This window comes from Prosopis cineraria, unplaced genomic scaffold (genome assembly GCF_029017545.1).
Source record: "Prosopis cineraria cultivar Desert tree isolate PC_DT_omini unplaced genomic scaffold, ASM2901754v1 PC14, whole genome shotgun sequence".
Classification (NCBI taxonomy): Eukaryota; Viridiplantae; Streptophyta; class Magnoliopsida; order Fabales; family Fabaceae; genus Prosopis; species Prosopis cineraria.
Window position 1 is genome coordinate 31,039,006 of NW_026555345.1, and position 20,245 is coordinate 31,059,250.

Below are 20,245 nucleotides of genomic sequence, written 5' to 3' on the forward strand. Positions count from 1 at the left end.
AGGAGCTTATTTGGGTTTAAAATGATTGTAAGGTGCTACAATGATGATTTGTGACATAAGATTAAATTTTTTATTTATGGAATATTTTTGTGCGAATTTATAGAATGAAAAAGAGGAAAATGGTGATACTAAAAAATAATAATAAATAAATTAGAGGCTAATTATAACTTGTTAATGTTTGTAATTTGTTAGAAGAAGGTTAGAATTTTGGTTTGTTATACTAACCTTAGAAATGATATAAATAATAAAATTGAAAGTAAAAGTTATATCCTCTAACTCTAAAATTAGAGTTGTTTTATTGGTTTCAATAGTTGAAACTAATATGTTATAATGCTATGTCATATGTAGATTATTTTATTGGTAAAAATTGTAGTGAAAGAGAAGTTGTAAAGGATAATTTATTGACAAAGCTACAAGGTAACCATGTTTTAGTTTGTGATTAGTGTTGCTTCATGTTATTTGCGTGATTATTGAGAAAAATTGTGAAATTGTGAATATGTATTTTGAAGTATTTTTGCTAAGTAAGATGTCATGTTGTAATATTATTGAAAATAAAAAAATTGTGAAGATTGTAATATTGTATAATTATACAATATTAATATGAATTTGTTTGATTATTGTGGGAAGTGTTGGGAGACTTCTTCTTGTTGTTGTATTTTTGTGCCATGTGGTGTGCCCTTATTGGAGGCCCAATAGTTGGCTTATAAGAGCTCGGGCTAATCTACCTTTGGTCGAGTAATTTAGCACCGAGTGAGCGCTATGGCTCGAGGTTAATGAAAGGAGATAAGGATGATTGTTGTTCATGCATTACAATATTTCTTGTATTTTTGTTAAAATTATATGATTGTTGTTTCCCCACTTAGCAAGTACACATTTAACTATTTATATACACTATCATAAATTGGCATTGGTTACTGAGACTTTTAAGTCTCATAATGTGGTTAACATTTTTCAAGAAAAGAGTTAAGTGTGTGGTATTTGGAGAAGCCCTAGAGGCTTAGTGTTATGGAATCGCTTCCTCTCTCTGGGTTCAGATTTATAATTTTTATAATGCATTATTGTCAATGTCAGGGCTTTCGTTCTTTATTGAATATATGGATTTATAATTGTGATCATGTCTCTTTAAATAGTTTCTACATGTTATATGTTTTGGGATGACTGTAAATATACATTGTTGATAAATATTTTTATATTTATTGAGACATTGATGATACTTGATGACGTTGGATGTTAAAAAAAAATGATGATTGGACCATGTGTTTTAGCTTGTTTGTTGAGTTCGACCAATTGGTCTATCTATGATTGTTGGCTTTAGTTTGTAATTATAGGGAGCATAAGGGTGGGAAAATAATATTTTGGCCTAAATGGCATGTGAAAAGACAGTTTTATAATGATATTGTGTTGCATAAACTAAAGCCAAATGCTAGATGAATTTATATTGATTTTCTCTATATAAATTGTGTTGGGTGGCTGTAACCAACTATAATTACAGATGTGTATGAGTAGTAACAAAAATTATTTTGTGTTATTTGGAAAGATTATAAAATTTTGAAACGTGCAACTTTTTTACTTTTGCCATTATATTTTTTTATTATGTTTTTAATTTTAAATGGGATTATGTGGGCCTTTCACACTTATTTTTATTTTATAAATGTTTGAGATTCTAAATTTTGAAAATGACAATTTAAAGAGTTTAATTTTAATTTTATTTATCATGGCAGTATTTATTTATTTAGCTTAATTCTTTCTACCATGGTAGAACTTTTTATACCACAGTAGTCATTTTAAAAGGTAAAATATTTTATAAAGCTATGTTTAATTATTTTCTACTATGGTAGTATTTTAAATTACAGAATTAATTTAAAAAATATTAAATATGTTGACTTTTTTTTATCACGATAGACAACTTTCTACCATGGTTGAATTAACTATTTTAAAAAAAATTAGGGTGTTACAGGTTGTTTGGTCTCGGTCCACCTTGGCTGTTCGTTCCTTTGGTCCCTGTCACAATCAGTTGTTTGGTCCCAATCAGCATCAACGGTCTTGTCCCAATCACAATCGATGGTCTAGTTTCAATCAGTGCTAACCATCTAATCTTAGTTGTCACTTGCGGTGTCAATGAATGGTCATTGAAGGTAGTAATGTTGAAGTTGAGAGGGTCGTGAAGTTGATGAACGAAATAAAAAAAGTTCAAAAAAGATTTAAAATTATAAAGAGATTAAAGTAAAATTTGAATTTAAATTTGAGTCAAATTTTACATATTTATAATTACCCAAACAAAGAATTTGACTCAAATTCAAATTCATATCCATCCAAACATATCATTAGAATGTTACAAATAGCAACGGTACGCACGAGTGGGGAGAGGAAACAGTTAAAGAAGATGAGGTGGGTTAAGGAGGGAAGGACAGAAAGTGATTAAGAAGAGGGCATTTCCTGATTCACTCCTCATGCCCCTTGTCAAAAGAAGACTTGACCTACAGGCCATCTAACAATGTGTTATGAGTTGAATTCTAGTCTTGCTTTCTGGTTTTCCAAGAAAGTTTGCATCTCAGGAGGACACGAGTGCCTTTTTGAAGCAGACGACGGGAAGGAGGGCCTCCTGGTCGTAGAGGGACCGCATAGCTTTAAGGCTGAAGAAGAATACTTGCCCTTCACTATTGACCATTCTGCGATGCTATGCCTCCGCTGGTGCTGTCGGGCCCTTGACTCTTCCTCATTATCGCTGTTTCTCGATGCAGGCCTTGCCGAATGTGGGTTGGGAGGCCGGCTTGGTTTTTGGGCATGGCGGTGATCACCCACTGAACCGCTGCCACGCCTTGCTTCACTCTCCATGGATGCAACCTCCTTCTCGTCCCATGGCCGTGATCCCACCCATCGCTCCCCCCAACTCCAACTCCAGTCTGGATTCATGTTAGCCGCAAGCGTCCTATTCCCAGATTTTGAAGCCTTCTTCCATTTTTGCTGTTTTCATTAAAAAAAATAAATAATAACATTATATATGATACGATGCTGAACCCCAATATCTTACATTTAGGTTCTCCACTGTTTTCTTACCTGGTGCAAGGATGAGTAAGTCCGAGCTCGCTCTCTTCTCGTAGCTGCCTCTTTTCTGTCCGACAATCTCGCTTTGATCTCTTCCTTAGATTTCGTGCTATCATCCCATTCTTCTCCCGCCTGCATTGCGTTCGCCGCTTCAATTAGTCCAAATTATAAAAACCATTATTCATTACATAACATAAGATCCATTCCCGGCCTCCATTTAACAGCAAAATACAAGCACTCTTATTAACCGGATTTGCGTGCCCACAATATCAGAAGGAACAAGTCATCCGGGGATGTACATATATGATACGAGAACCTGAAACATCACCAAATCATATTTTTATTTATCGTGAAGAGATTTAGCCATTAATTGCATGCTACATTTGATCGATCGAGAAGTTCATTTAGAGGGTCAAAGGGGAATAATAAACCGATTGTCAAAAATTAACACTACAAACGTTGTGCTTAACAATCACTTTAGCCACTGCCACAACCAACAAATAAACAACAATGTTAGAACTACTTATTTAGCTGATCAAATGAAATCTGCACATCTCAATGAAGTTTCTCTCCTTAACTCGCAGTTGCACCAAATATAGTCTACATTAAAAAGAAATTATGAAGAAAATTTACTGTGGTTTGAGGCTTATTCTTTTCTTGTTTCCGCTGCAGTTGCCGCTGAAGGGACTGGTTCTCCTCAGACATTCTGATTCTCCTCTCACGAATCTGAGATTGCACCTTGGCAAGAGTCTGCATGCATCGCAAGGTGGCTGCTGCTTGCTGTTGAATAGAATGCCCTTGTATCATTGTTTTCAACCTCACCAACCCTCTCAATGCATGTAAGTCCCTCCTTGCCTGAAAACCCAGAAACGATAAAATGTAACATTCCTATGCATATAATTCAAGTCGTGGTATTATATTGCTGGGCAGATTGTGTCAACTGTAACAGAAAAGAAGCTGCTTTTGAAAATGCACGCTGCAGCTGGAATCACAAGAATCAATAGAACAACAAATTCGTACCAAATACCCTCGAAATGCCGTCTGAATTTTGATAGCTGCTATTTCTTCCTTTGTCTTCACCGAGCACTGAGGCTGATGACTTGTTGGATGAACAACCTCTGCATCAGCAATAGCAGCATCTGCTGCAACAACTGCAGTGGCATCATCCACCAAATAAGCTTGCTTGCTATTTTCATTGATCTCTTCCTCAGTGCCAATAGATGGAAGAGGAGGAGCGGCATCAAATGTCGGTTCTACTTTTGGTGATGAGAGAGCTGGATCCAAATCTGCGGGTCCGGCAAACCATGTTGCCTTCAACTTATGGTTTTTCTGATTTTTATTTAAAAGACAAAACAATTGTACTGAATTAAAATCTGTTCTGATTTCAGAGCAGAAACGTTAAAAAAAAAAGATAAAATATATTTTTAATTTTTTAACTTTATATAAAATTTAAATTTAGTTTCTTATTTTTATAAAGCACTCTTTTAATTATTTAACTTTAATATCATTATTTTTAAATGATTATTTTGGTGTACCAATCATTATTATTTTAAAAAAATTAAACTTAATATGCCAATATTTGATAATATTTTATCAATATTGAAAATTTTAATATAAAAATTTGTTGAGATGAGACTAACAATGTTAAGGTTAAAGAACTAAAAGGACATTTTATAAAGTTAAAGGACTAAAATAAAAACGTATATAAATTAAAGAATTAAATATATATTTTAGGGAAAAAACAACTTAGTTCTTGTTCTTGCTAGAGATAACATGGAAATTACAAAATAATATAATCAACCTGATCTTTCTTGGAATCAGCAGGATTGATAACTTTCTTCACAGCAGAAAACCAACCCCATTTCCTAGCCATGTCCTAGTCATTTATCTTGGAAGACAACAGAAGAAGAGCTTTGTATAAGGCCAACATGTTAATTAGAAAAAGGGAGGGATGAACATGATTTTAATTCTACGTGCAATGAGTTACTAATATCAACATACACAAACATATTTTTTTTTTCAAGCGATAATACACATTAGTTCCGAAAAATTCGAAGTGCATTGACTGCAAGTAATCTGAGTACATGCATGTAGCAATTCCTGATAGGTGGTACATATACAATATACACGTGGTGCACATGATTATTGCCTCTTTGAATTCAAAGTTAGGTGTTAAATATAAGCCAAACTCCAGCCACGCAAGGAAAAGGAACCTGACACAAACTTTTAAAAGAAGGTGGAATTGGTTAACGTCAAGTCTGTAAATTCCGGAAACAGATATGCGAATAATTAACTTGTTTTAAACAATATTACAGTACCTTTAATTTGCACGAAAACACAGATCTTTAGAGCTGTATGGGAAGCGAGGTGATTGGCCCCAGTTGAAGGCAAGAGAAGTTGATGGCCAGGCGTGAAGCGTGAAGGGAAAAGAGAGAGGAACCAGAACTTGGCGAAGAAAGCTTCAACGGGAGAAATGCCATAATTACACAAGAAATTGTCGAGTTAGGAGATCCCGACCCTAATTACTCTTCGTAATTTCTATTTTTAGTAATACAACAATTCCTACAGTAGACCAAATAAATTATTTTAGTTATTTTTGAACATGCATGATGGATTTAGGTCCTCAAAAATCATTCCACCATCCCAAATGGGACCTTAGATCACTCATTGTTGCCTTCCTCGGTACATTTTTTAATATCCAATTTCATCTATCCATTTAAGACTAAAATGTATAAAAGCATCATAACATTTAATTTGATGTAGTTGCATGTGACCTCCTCTCACATTTTAATATTTAAAATTAACCTCTATAATATTTAATTATATTTTTTAAAACCCCTACCATTAATTAACTGTTATTTTATTACTACAGTTCTTGCCATGTCATAGTAATGTAATATGATATTAAAAATATTTTTATTATTTTTAACATAATTTAAGGAGGAGTAAAATTATAATTTTGACTTTTAACATACATGATAATTTTTATTATTAGGCAGCATAATTTAAGGAAAAAAATTACAATCTTATTATTCTTTGCCAATCAAAATAGCTTTTTATATTAAACAAATAAAAAGTAAAATATCTAAATGTTGTCATTGATAAGAGTCATATAAATTTTGTTATTTGCTTTGGTTATTTTTTTTGGCTCTTATTTGTTTTTAGTTGTTATTTTCTTCTTTGAATGAAGTTTTTGGTACTTATTCAAACAAAAAATATGTTATTGATATGTTACAAATGGAATGTGTACTGCTTTAGAATAAGATATTTTTTTACAATTAGTGATTTGTATCAGTTTTGTTAAAAATAACTTGTAAAATATCATAGTTTTCTTGTATTAGAGGATAAATTTTTATTTATATAATTTTTATTAATGATAAGTTTTACAGATTTTTCTTTTCATTTGTTTAATATAAAAGGCTGTTTTTATTGATAAAAAAAATAAATTTATGATTTTTCTCTTAAATTGTATTGCTCGGGAACAATGAGAATAATATCACTCAACTAGAAGAAAAGAAAGCATCGTCATTTGTGTTAAAAGTGTAAATTACAATTTTGCCCTCCTTAAATCGTGTTAAAAAATAATAAAAATATTTTTCTATATTATGTGCCATGTGCATTGCATTAATCTCACATGATAGTAATTGTATTAATAAAATAAAAATTAATTAATAGGAGGGATTTTGAAAAAGAAAACTAAAGGTTATGGGGGTTAATTTCAATCATTGAAAGATGAGAAGGATCAAATACAATTGCCTCAAAGTTCATAAGAGTTTTATGCATTTTAGCCTCCATTTAATTATTAACTTGGTTTAATGGTGTAGGATTGTTAATTATAATATTAACATAAATATAGTATTATTCATTTAGTTGTGATCTTATTTTCAAAAGCATTTAAATAATGATAACGAAGAACTTATACTTGCATTTCACGTCACCTTTTAATGTCGGTTAAATAAAAAACCATTGTTAAAAAAAGGCGATGGCTCAATTGTAAATATCATAATTGACTCTCAAACCAATGTTAAAATAAAACAACAATTAAATGAATGGATAAAATTGGGTATGAAAAGGTGTATTGAAAGAGCTATGAAGAGGATTCAAATCTCATACATCATGCATGCCTAGTATGGATTATTAGATGAATAGCCAACTATACTTCAAGCATATATATCATTTCCATATTCTCTCTCAATATATCTCTCATGGGATCGTTCATGCACCTCAATAGTCCATTTAACGTGGCCTCGTCCTAGCTAGTCAAATTGGTCAAGCCGAGAGGTAAACACCCGCCTTGCCCTACTCAACTCAAAAAAATACATACTTTTTTATTTTTCTTGTTTAAGTTTATGTAAAAATTCATTATTTTGTAGTATTTTTTTCTTTAGAATTTATTATTATTGTTTTTTTATGATTATTATAGATATTTTTATAATTTTAAATTTTTATAACATTTTTAAAAAAAATTAATTGATTTTTTTAACTTTATAAGTTTACATTAGGTAAAAATCATAGATATTTTTAGCATATAAAATTTTAAAAATCATTATTTTAATTCCAAAATTATTTTTATAAGAAAAATATTTTAAATAATTGTAAGTATATTTTTATTAAAAAATTGTTTTCATATTTTAAAAAATTAGCTTTGGGTTGGGCTAAATCCAGCCTAAACCTCGGAGTGGCTCAATACCTGAACTACTATATGAAGTTAGGATGAAGCCTGGCCAAACCTTATCTATGTATGTATAGTGTAACACTCTAAAAATTTATCTTCAAATTTTTGTGAAAATACAATTAAATAATAAAACCTTAACTATTAGACATTTAGTCATTTACCATTATAGAAAAAGGTTTATCATGATAATAAAGAGTAAAAGCAATTTTTAAAACTCTACCATGATAGAAAATAGACTTTCATGATAATTAAAAATTAAAATTATTTTGTAAAGTTGACCATGATAGAAAGAGCTTTTTTTATGATAAAATATTTTTTAAAATAAGCTACTATGATAACGAAGGATCTATCATGATAGAAAAATATTTAAATATAAAAAAAATAAGCCTATTTTAATAACTTAGATACTAAGTAAGTTACAAAAACAAATGCCGATGAAAAATAATGTCAAATAAAGTGAATCTGATGGGATTCCATTTAAAAATAGTACTCAAATCTACCATTTAATAAAGATGCATCAAGCGTAGTTCCCAGGGCAGTTTAAAGTCCAAAATGTCATTTTAGTCACAATCATTAGACAGCAATGTAATTCAAGTGTCCCCAAAATTAATTACACTAAACTCTAGTCGAATAGACAACACTCCTCAAATATAAGCGTAATAATTATAATCTAATGTGGGCTAGATCCCTACTTTTCTTAAATTGTCAACATGATCTAACTAGAGTCTACCTGAGAGCGAACAACTTGACCACAATACAACCATTTCTAGCATCATATCATCACGCACATTTCATACATTAACAAAGTAAATTCATAGTTGAATTACAACAGTTGCATAGTAATATCTAAATAACGACAATCTCAACAATCATATTAAATCACCATAACTTCATATTACTTTCCCCTTAAGAAAACAAAACTCTAATTTGAAAATCAACTTGGAACCTAAAATAAACTATGAAACAGTAGAGGGGAAGGTTAGGAACTTACCTTGAAAGGTTGCACGACCTAAAACTAGCTCAAGGACGCCAGGAAATTGTGCACTAGCTGAACCTCGATGAAGCACTTTCTAATTTTTCCTCTCCTCTCTCACGTTCTGTCTAAAAATGCAAACAGGGGCTATTTTTAAAACACTCATCCACGTGCAGTCGTGATAGTGTTAATTTTGTCCACCCATGCCATGAAGATGCCTTATTAAAACAATCCTCCACCTCCGTCGTTGTCTATGTGCAGTCCAGCCCTATGTGCAAAGCTCGTTCATGAGCAGACAATGTTAAAATGGCCCAAACTCACACTTTTGGGCCCAATCCATCCCAATGACCTATCTTAGATCCTAATTGACCCTCTTTTATGAGTTTGCGCCCAATTCAATCCCTGATCAAATGCCTAAACAAGTGAGTCACCATAAATACAAATTATTCCTTAATTAAACTCTAAAATAATTTCAATCCTAATTTTAAATCCTTAATTTCCAAAATTAAGTACTTAAATAAAAAATAGAATGTTACATATATATATATATATATATAGTCCTAACCTCTCCGTGTCCAATCTTATATTATCAACCCACTTAATTATTCATTTGGTTTAACAGTGTCAGATTTTTAATTATAACATCATAATAAATAGTCACATTTAATAAAAAAAATTTCTTCTAGTCTCTTATTCTTTAAAAAAAAAATTGACCAGTACTTTTCTTCTAATCTCACATTTTTGTTAATGTGAATCAAGTATGGAAAATGCCCATGTCACAAGTTCAATAATTCAGGGAGAATTCCACCTAAGGCCCTTATGATGGACAAATTGCACCTAAAACTCAATACATTTTCAATTTATAAGGTTTACCTTATTAATCCACAATTAACTCCAAAATTTGAGGTAATCACAAAAATAATCCAAATAAATTACTAAGTTTGTAAAATTTATATAAATAGGATCCCAAATTTTTAAAACTTAACATGTTAAAAATCATTTCATAAACTAAAATCAGAGCAAAATATTTATACGAAAGCATAGACATCATATAAGATAAAATAACATCAAATTGGGGTCAAAGAGAAAAAAATGATTCTGGCATAATTATGATGTAGTATAAAATTCAAAAAATGATTCTAGTATAATTATGCTGTAACATAAAATTTTATGCTCGTGACAAAAAAAAAGTTGTAATGGCGAATTTTCTAACCGAACTTCTTACGCGCCTCAAATCTTCATCCGACGTCCGATTAAGGTGATTTTGGTATCTACACAAAACTTTTTACTAACTCTAGTTAATGGCATAAGGTTCGCACTTAAATTTATTTTTTACAAATAGTTGGATACTCAAACATATTTTTATTACTTTTCACAAAAACTCATAACAGTGGTATCCAAACTCACACCCAAGTGCCAATAGCCCATACTAACCACTCAACCACACTCAATGGATCTTATAGGACTCGTCCAACACACTACGCTCAACCAAAAATACATATATCACAAGTTCATCATTTAATCCCATAACACATAAAACACAAGGGGAGGAATTTCTTGCACAAAATAACTCATATTTCTCTGCATGAATATCACTAAAATCAATCACGTTCTTTATGATTACGCAATTAAAGTTGACTTTTGACTAGATTAAGGTTTAGTGATCATCATGGATTTTCATCATGCAAAAATCCATGATAATCTCAAGTTCAAGGGCTTAGTGATATGGTTACATATGAGATAAGTTTATGAGTTATACCATACAATTTTTTCATAGCGGGTCGGTCTTGCTCCTTGTACCCTTTTAAGTGCCTACGACTTTGATTTATATATCTATAATTAATTAAAATTATACTAGTCTTTTTTTATTTATAATCTCTCATAGATGATTGACTAGGGATGTTTAGGACAGTCACTATTATTTATCTAAAGATACAGTTATCATAGTGAATGTGTAATTAATATAATAACAAAAGAAAAATTTATTAAATAATAATCTTCATCGTATAATGATTGATCCTAAAACACAATTTTCAATAAGTTACAGTGAACGTTGGTCTCTTGCAGGTAATACCTCTTTCTGGAATTCGAGTGTATGGTGTACTGTTTGTAGTTTGAAGTTTCCGCCCTCATCTTGCAACCTTCGTTCCCAAATCTGGGCTCTTTATCTACAGTGGTGGAGAGGTTTTTCCTTTTTGTTGGTTTTGTTTTGGCGTTTACTTTCAGCTTATGCAATTTTGCGTGTCTTTGATTGAACAATCATTTTTTTATGGACGCCGCTGGCTTGTCTATTTAAGTGCTGCCATTATATTTGTGTCCTAATTCATGTTCTTGGGTGCCAAGGTTGTCTTCTGTCCTGTGTTCGGCCGCTGATGGTTGTTTTAAAACTAATAAATTGTTTTTTTTTTTTTGGTATTGAGCCTGGGCTTGGGTTGTGCCTTTGATCATTGATGTCTCTGATAGCAGGATTAATCCTATTTGAAAGGTTCATCTTTCCAGTTGCTGCAGTAATTTTTTTTTTTTGGTCACGACTTAGAGATTCAATATATGTTATCATTCCCTCACAGCCTTACTGTACTAGTAGTATGCTAAATGATAAGTTTCATCAACTCTATTAAAAGATAAATTAACAAATAAGTAGTACTAATTGCTACATCCACTTGTTACCTTGTTATTTTTGAAGATAAAGAGGAAAAGTTACACTGTTATTGTCTCCAGCTTTTGCTTTGGAACTGTCCTTTCTATTTCAAATTTGAAATTCCCGAAACTATTTCTCAAACAATAAACAAACCAAAATTCATGTCATGGCATCTGAGATAAGTGCCTAACTCTACGCTATGGTTTGGCTGACCCTGTATCTTGCTTGAAGAATCCTTTCAAAGGTTTGGGAATGCAATTGAAATTCAATATTCATCCTCATCCTGAATAAGCCTCGTCTAACTAAAATGTAGAGCCGATAATTTAAATAAATTGAGCTTAATTTGGATTGAGTTTATTCGAATAGAGCTTAAAGTATCCTTCCTTCTTTAAAAAGCTCATATAATTAAATTCAGCCTTAATTTTTTTTAGGTAGATTTGGGCTGTCTTGTCAAATTTAGCTAAAATTGCCAACTCCATAAACATATAGAGCTAAAAATTTCAGCAATCACACTCAATTCAGGCTAGACTTATTTAGATCAAGTTTAAAAATATCTTATCTTCTTAAAAAAACTTATGTAGCCATGCCCGCTTTAACTTTTTTAGGGAGGGTTTAGGTTGGCCTGTCGGGCTTGGCCTGAATTATCAACTCTACTACAATATTAAAAAAAAGGCCATCGTGCTTGGCACTCCATCCAATTTTTCCCCTTATCCACAAGATTCAAATAGTTAGGGCTTGTTTGAAATTATTTTTATTTTATTGTCTTAATAACTAGTGTTTAAATAACATGTTTTAAAAATAAAAAAAATAATTAAAACAAGTGTTTTTCACATTTTTTTTATTTTTTTAAAATAATCATTCTAGAACACCCAAAAGAGTTTTTTTATTTTTCCATTCTTTAAAATAATATTTGGTTTTTTTTTTCTTTAAAATACTTTTTGAAAACACATTACCTAATAAATTTTTTTTTTTTGGTTTCAGAACATAAAGTTATTTCTAGAATAGGTTATCAAATGAGCCTTTAAACTTGCTTAAAATTGAATCTCTCCTATTCAACTCAACTATCAACAGTTTGGAAATAAGTTAGTTCACTTAAAAGTTGATCAAAAAGTGACGTCTATTCTATAGCCTCATACGAATAATATCATTCAAGAATTGCTATGGCAATTTACTATCAAACAATAATAAAAAAATTTTAAAATATTATTGCAGAATTACCGGATTGATTTAAAAATAATTTTAAATGTGAAAAGATTATAATAATCCTACTTTTCTTTTTTAAAAAATAAATGTGTTAATTAATAAATAGTTTCTTGTTAAACACGAATAGGTGCTTGTAATTAATGAATGACTGTTTGTTAAAACATGATCTATAATTGTCTTGTTTTACAATTTAGATTCTTAAACTTATCAATTAGCAAATAGTTTCTTGTTAAATACAAATAGTATTTATTAATGGACAAATGTTTACTTATTGAAACATAATCTACATTTGTCCTTTCTCACAACAATCAAGCTCTTTCAAGTTCTTGAACTTATCAATTAGCAAATAGTTTTTTATTAAATGCAAATAGGTATTTGTTAATTAATGAATAATCATTTATTGAAACATAAATTGCACTTGTTCATTTTCACAATCAAACTCTTTCATATTCTTGAACAAGTTAATTAATGAATGCCATCTCATTAAATACAAATGTGTATTTGTTAATTAATGAATGATTATTTATCAATTAAAAAAAAAGTAGAAGTGTTATAATCTTTTCTATTTAAATTATTTCCAAATCAGTTTCATGATCAGTGATATTTCATAATCTTTTAGTTTTTATTTGATATTAAATACTTTTAGTAGTCCTTGAATGATAACTCCCCAACAACCGTCTATTATGGAATCACCCCTAGTAAATCGCCCATGGTTTATTTATTTCTATGAAGATTCATAAACAACTGGCAATAGTTTTATACTTTCCTTCAAATGAGACTTTGCAAGAGTAATATGGACCGCACGCTCAGGATTTGGAAGAATCGAATGACCCCATCGTTCTAAAGAACAGCTGAGTGGTTTCATTCATGATTTTCCAATAATCAAACGCCCCATTGACAGGAAATACACGAGTTTATCATGATAACTCTTAAAATGGCATGATTGATGTTTGATAATCACCAAAAGCATCATCCTCTGGATTTCCTAGGCCACTCTACGTAGAGCCACCAATTAAGACCACCCTTTTAAACGTAAAAAAAATTCGAGGCTAAACCATTACTTTAAGATGTAAAATCATAAATTAAATTTAAAAGGATTGACTCGAAAATAAAAGGACAAGCGTTTATATATATATATATATATATATATTTAAAATTTAATATGAAAAGAATAAACATTACATTAAAAGAATACCCTAGCTACTATTGAGGCTTCACAATAAGAATAATCAAATTATATTAATATTAATGACAGCAAAAATTATCAAAATTTAACTGATAATACTAGCAAAATCTAATTGTTATGAGAGTTGATTTTAAGATGTTGTTATTTTTTATTAAACTTAAATTTGTTGTTGTGTGGATTGATCTAATTTTTTTTTCTAGACTTAATGTTATACATAATAACTTTTTTAAAATTTTAAATACATTTTTTTTACATTTTTAATTTGAAAAATGAAAAAAAAGGGTTGAGGGCGAGAGCTAGACTGTACAAAATGGAGTCCTAAAATATAATTAGACATGTTTAGACTCGATCCTAATTAATAGTTTAACACTTGACATGCCATGCTGACCTTCCACTCCTCTTCATTAACAAGAAACAAGTTCTAACCTCATCTTTGAGAGACGGTAAGAACTTCAAGACAATTGTATGGACATGCATTATATTTACATAATGCATTCAGTTATCATTCGATAATGTCCCAAACCTAGATAGAGGCATAGATTAAGCCATTCATTCATACTAACCTATGACTCATTTAGTGCACGTGATTGAATTAGTTATCATTATATGATGATAATAGAAATACAGCACAGATATTTCATACATGAATTATCTTTGACAAAGAAGCAAGTCAATATGGATATCAGGGTAAGTAAACATAGACAATCGACGAAGTCGCATGTTCCACGGCTGCGGCCTACTAAAATCTCAGTCAGCCTGCCCCGTCAAACTAAGAATTCCAAAATTTACACAAGTTAATAACAACATTAGAAATATTTAAATTTATCAATTCTTTTATCAATACATGCATCCCAAATGACTCGTGGCTGCAAATGTCATGTAGTCCAGAACAACTACCAACAATAATCACGGCCACAGCATTATAGTCCATAGCAGTAGCACAGCAATATTAAAACAGAAAGGGCTTCCACATTTTAATTATAACGTGTAGAATCACACAAAGAACAAGCACAAATTTGAGCAACAGAAGAAAAAAAAAACTGAAAAATAAAAGTAATGCTACAATGGCATCAAAATTCAAAATACTAGAGCACATAATGTTGCAAAATGCCACCCAAGTGAGTTCTTTATAAATCAAGTCTCAAACATTTTATTCTATCAAAACAGAAATATCGGGACAGAAAAATTTATCCGCAGATGGAAATTGACCCAGGGAAATCAATACCATCCTTAACAGCAAACTATCTGAGGGTTTATATTAGTGTGTTTCAAATCACAAGTTTTTGAAAGCAGACTCCTGAGGTACTTTTTGTGGTGTCAATCTTGCCAAAAGTGCCTTATTATGGCAATGCTCTGTGTCGACAAAGTAATAGTTCCCATTAGCCTTAAATGTCACAAAAGGTCTCTGGGTGTCAGGTGGACGGATATCAGAAAACTTAATCGTCTTGGGCACATAAGTAGCCAGCCATGACATCATCTCCACCTCAAAGCTATCTGAACCAGGCTGCCACCTGAGTTTGTGAATGTAAGGGCTAACAAACCAGTGAAGCGCAGCTGTTGTAGAAGCACTGAGGAATATTACAGATGATGCCACTGCACCCTTCAAGATGACATTCATGTCAGGGGATGTCATGAAGGTTATGACAGGGCCGAGAGATACAGAGAGGCAGCATGTTGAGAGAGATAAAAGTTTAACTTTTTTTATGGTGGATGAGATAGGACCATAATAAACAACTCCATTTTCCTTGTCATCTTCACCAGATTGTCCCCTACTACGAGGTCCAATGCTAATCTTGTCATCTTCCTCTGTTGTCACGGATTGGGATGCCCATCTCTTTTGGACAGCGGCAAGCTGAACGGAAAACTTGGATGCAGGATTGGCACTGATAACACGTCCGGATGTCCAGGAGCTAGAACAATGACAGGCTGAAGCATGGAGACAAACATGAAGCATAAAATAAAAAGTTACATAATTTATTTACAATAATCATACATAAACTGCGAACTTTTTTTTTTTTTTTTGACCAACCACATAGACTGTGAACATTACAGAGCCAATATTCCAGAAAGACTTGTACATACAACCGTTTAATATAAATGACTAATTTAACTACAAATTCGATGCAACTCAAGGTACCAGATAAAAAGAACAAAAATTTAAGACAAGTAAGAACCAACTAGAACATGCACAAAAACTTTTCAGAACATATGATACACAATAGAAGAGGTATAGAACGTGGGCTATCACATGCAGGGAACTATAAATCCAGATATGCAATGCAACAAAAAAGATTTAAATAGGGAAGAGTTGTAGAACCCATATCATTTTATTTTCTTATAGATTAAACATCTTCCAATAACTGGGAGTAATGAACTTGAGCTGTAAATCTGTGGCATATAACAAATCTCACAGAACAAACTGAGTAGCAAAGGAGAAATGCAGCATTATTATTCGGTGAAAGAGAAAACAACAACGTGTTTGAAGCCTAAATTTTCTGAAAAATGAAAATAGTTTCCAAATACAGTTTAGCATCCCCCCCCCCCCGGGGGTGCAGTGGAATCCATAACTATAATTAGTAGGTCTTGGTAGAGTTCTGTCTTCACGTTAATTATCAAGATCGATTGTAAGTTTTACTCCCAAGTGGAAGAACAGGTATTCACATTGTTTTAGACGAATCAGTCAAAATATTTAACTCCTAACGCACATTGAAGTCTGTCACAGCCAAGGTAAAATAAACTATTAATCTAAAAATCTCGCATTACATAAGGTTTCACCAGCAATTGGATGGAACAATCAAAGTAATGCTACATTGCTACTTGTCACTAGCATCATAGTCTTGTACCTAGCTATATTGCTTCTTTCATCACAAATTCAAGTAGCATGCGATGGAGGCTAAATTATGATATACTTATCTAGACTAAGAAGAAAATCCATTGTGGCGGGTATTCAACGCAATCCACTTGTGAAAGCTGATTGCCCCATATTTACCCAGAAGGACTAAGTGTAAGTCGCAGTCCATTAGTTCGTAACACTTTCCTTTATCTGTCTTAGGAATGAAAAGTCCATAAAGAGGACTCCAGGACGGGCACACAGAGTAATGTCCGAATCTTTTCTAGGTAGAGAACAAGGGATTTCAAAGGTTTAAGCCTATTCCCGTTCTCCATAGCACGGATGAAAATGGGAATGCAAATTTACATTATTTTTTAGGTCATTCCCAAAAAATACAAAAGGACCCGTCTGTGTGTGCGTGTGTGGGAGAGGGAGAGATGGAGAAAACCTGAAGGGAGGAATCTGGGAGAGGCGCGCGTCGCCCGCGATCGCAGCAAGTGGAGAAGAGTTGCTCTTGCCATTGCTCTACACTGCCGAATGAAACCTTGCCGTGGAGAGGACCATTACATTGGGAGAAGGCGTTTTATTTTCGTTTTTTTAATAAAATAATTTTTTGGAACCCCCTGCCAACACGGGCATTTGGTCTAGTGGTATGATTCTCGCTTAGGGTGCGAGAGGTCCCGAGTTCAATTCTCGGAATGCCCCTTTCACGGAGCATGTTTTCCATTTTGGTCGCAAGATGGATGATTTCTGCCCCCATTTCACTTTTGTTGGCGGAGGAGCTTGTTTCTTGGTCATAGTCGATAGTCGTAGTGCAAGTTGAGTTCCAAAATCCAATCTATTGAAACTAGTAGGGTAAGTTTTCTCTTGTGTTCATTGCAGTGTTGGTCTTGGTCTCTACTCTCCAACTCTAAGGCTGTGTTTTATAGTTATTAAGTATTTAAAAATTATTTTTTGTTTTTGAAAACAGAAAAATTTAAAAATTTGTTTGAATAAGTATTTTTTATTTAGTTGCTTTTAAAACTGTTTTCATTTTTTGTTTTTAAAAACAAGAAAATACAAATAATTTTAAATTGTTTTCATTTTATTTTTGTTATTTTTAAAATATACTCTCTCCGCTTAAAAATGTAAAGCATTTTTTAAAAAGTTAGATATTCAAAAATCTAAGACATTTTTAGTTTTTTAATGTATAATTATTGTCTTTTTTTAAAAAAATATCCCTATTGATAATAATTTTATATTTATTATAGAGTGTTTAATAGGGGTAAATATAAAAAGTTAGGGTCAGTTTGAAAGTAGGTAACTATTTTATTGGAGGGTGAGAATCGATTAAAAATATCTTATATTTTTTAATGAAAGGAGTAATATATTTGATTATTAAAAATTACAGTTAGTTTAATCAATTTTTATTATTAATCACAACCATTAAATGTCTATAACCATCATTATCAATCCATTTTAATTTTAAAACTGTTTTTTAATTAACAAAACCAAATGAATTTTCATTTTATTTTGTTTTAAAAATAATTTTAAAAACCGTATTAAAAAACAGTTTTTAAAAATAAAAAATAAAAACAGAAATCAAATAGGCCCTAAACCTCTACACCCAGTTTCATGAAGAAGACATAATGGCATAGTAAGATGTGAAATTTCAAGTGCCTCGCTTCTCTACCTGCCTAATTATGACCAAATCACAGGTTTTACATTAAGGTGGATGTTCTTCTTGCCACTCCAAATATGTGTGTGTGTGTGTATTGTCTTAAAAAGTATATTATTTTTCAAACTTAAATTTCATTTTAAAATAAAGGCGAGGATTGCATAACTAATAACTAGTGTTCTCTTGTTGGCCAAAAAAAAAAAAAAAGCACTCTCTCCATTTCAAAATACAAGTCTTGGTGAGAGAAAACAATATTTATTAATATTTTTTTTATCATAGCTTATTTATTTCAATAACTTTAATTTATTTAACGCATTCGTCTGGAGCAAGTTTAATTACATAATTAAAATAGTAATGTATTAATTGTATTTCTTAAATTTTTTTTTGTATTTAAACATCAAAAGACTTATGATTCGGATTGAATAGAGTAATAGAAATATTCTGTTCAATTTAAAATATAAGCAATGTTTTTTAAAACAAATTGCAAATTAATAAATTTTTTATTCTTATAAAAATATATATTCCTTTCTCTTTTTATTTTTGGTTCAAATTATCAATATATTTTATGATGTGTGAGAAATAACATTAAATAAAAATTTAGATTAATAAATATGAAAGGTAATTAAAAAAACATTTATATTTTGAAGAAGAGCAAGTAATTAACAACCGGTGTGGCCGGGTGGTGCGTGTGGGAAAGGAGCTCCGCAACATTAGAGCAATGATAAACAGGGAGACAACAATAATGAAGTAGTTATTAGGAAATAAATGGCCGGGACATTTGTCTTTTGCGTACCGACACTGGACATAGAGAAGAAAGAAAAAGCATAATAGTAATTAATATAGATGCACCGAAAAGAGAAGATGCAAGTTGGCAAACTCATTATTGTCCTTATCATCATCAGCCCCATTTCTGGCACGAGTACGATGGTACATCATCTAGTGCCCTACCATGTCGTTTTAACCTTTTGAAGTGATGACATGTCAGTATGAGTAAAAACTACCGGGAGCCCATAATATCTTTTCCTATTTTTTGATTGATTGCTCATGAATACTTCATTAGGTTCTTATTGTAAGATATTAAAAAAAATAATTTTTTATTTAATATCTTAAAAAAAACGAGACATACCTTTATTTTTAACATTAATTTTAAATAAAAATATAACTATATTAAATATTCTCATACTAATTAAGAATGATTAGAATTGAAAAACATTATTTAAATATTATAAAGTGTCATATATTTTTAAACAATATTTTTGAAATTTTTTTTTACAAATAAAATCAGAGGAAAAGAATTTTTTATGAGACACAATCATGTACAAAATATAATCAACTATTAAATGTAAGTTTTTTTTGATTTTTTTTATTGAAGATTCAAACTTTAATCTGTCAAGATATGAAAAACTAATTTTTTCAACTAAACTCAATTTTTATCAGTTATCTTCCCCACTTTCTATCACTGCCAAAAGATGGCAGCAAGAAATTCATAACATTTAATCACAAAGAAGTTCAACAATGACGAGCTTTGTTTCATAAGCTCTTGCAAAAGTTTCTTCTCCAAGGATGCAAGTGGCAAAAAGGGGTCCTAATTTGCAGAGACCATCTACCAGAGCCCGTAAATAGTAGCAACGAAGGGGGCGACTAGGTTGTGGCATTTTCGTCTTTTTGTAGACTTTTATTCACTCATCTGTCCCCAGGGAAGCCGATGTTTCCTTTCCAAACACGACCTCATGCAAACAAAGTTAAATTCATCACCAAACTAAACAATACTTCCTGCATGATCCCCGGCGGCCATGATTGTTGATTTTAAATTTTTTTTATTTTTAATGCCTCATAGAGTACTCACTAAACAACCTTGCCTACTTTTCTATCTGTACTGTACAGTTGCCACATTTTCAATCAAAGGCCATTTCAAATTTTCTCACTCATTCATTGTTGGCATTCAGAATATTTTATTATTGACAAAATAACAGCTTCAACAATTAATCGGATATTTATAGAATCAAGAAAAAAGTTGTCAAACTTTTTATATTTTCGT

General features: G+C 31.4%; 2 protein-coding genes and 1 non-coding gene across 3 annotated transcripts; 1 reads left to right on the plus strand and 2 right to left on the minus strand.

Moving 5' to 3' along the window:
- Nucleotides 1-2,284: 2,284 nt before the first annotated feature.
- LOC129292262 (protein IQ-DOMAIN 3-like) lies at nt 2,285-5,484 on the minus strand. Its single transcript, XM_054929836.1, has 6 exons — nt 5,364-5,484; nt 4,847-4,933; nt 4,066-4,374; nt 3,679-3,900; nt 3,058-3,177; nt 2,285-2,964 (listed from the first exon to the last, which is right to left on the minus strand). The coding sequence occupies exons 2-6, from the start codon at nt 4,916-4,918 to the stop codon at nt 2,500-2,502; spliced, it is 1,188 nt and encodes a 395-aa protein (XP_054785811.1). The 5' UTR covers nt 4,919-4,933; nt 5,364-5,484; the 3' UTR covers nt 2,285-2,499.
- Nucleotides 5,485-14,820: 9,336 nt separating this feature from the next.
- On the minus strand, nt 14,821-17,123 carry LOC129293379 (uncharacterized). The gene is made up of 2 exons (XM_054931307.1): nt 16,999-17,123; nt 14,821-15,646 (listed from the first exon to the last, which is right to left on the minus strand). The coding sequence occupies exons 1-2, from the start codon at nt 17,069-17,071 to the stop codon at nt 14,994-14,996; spliced, it is 726 nt and encodes a 241-aa protein (XP_054787282.1). The 5' UTR covers nt 17,072-17,123; the 3' UTR covers nt 14,821-14,993.
- A 60-nt stretch (nt 17,124-17,183) lies between these two features.
- TRNAP-AGG (transfer RNA proline (anticodon AGG)) lies at nt 17,184-17,255 on the plus strand. Its single transcript has one exon. It is a non-coding gene; the product is annotated as a tRNA-Pro (tRNA).
- The last annotated feature ends 2,990 nt before the right edge of the window (nt 17,256-20,245 follow it).

What these genes read in the sequence shown, in the direction of transcription:
- LOC129292262 (XM_054929836.1), bottom strand. Translation starts at nt 4,918, where the DNA reads ATGGCTAGGAAATGGGGTTGGTTTTCTGCTGTGAAGAAAGTTATCAAT. An exon ending in CGGCATTTCGAGGGTATTTG is followed by an intron (nt 3,901 to 4,065) that starts GTACGAATTTGT and finishes CTGGGTTTTCAG; the next exon opens with GCAAGGAGGGACTTACATGC. An exon ending in CTTACTCATCCTTGCACCAG is followed by an intron (nt 2,965 to 3,057) that starts GTAAGAAAACAG and finishes TAATGAAAACAG; the next exon opens with CAAAAATGGAAGAAGGCTTC.
- LOC129293379 (XM_054931307.1), bottom strand. Translation starts at nt 17,071, where the DNA reads ATGGCAAGAGCAACTCTTCTCCACTTGCTGCGATCGCGGGCGACGCGC. An exon ending in TCCCAGATTCCTCCCTTCAG is followed by an intron (nt 15,647 to 16,998) that starts GTTTTCTCCATC and finishes TCCATGCTTCAG; the next exon opens with CCTGTCATTGTTCTAGCTCC.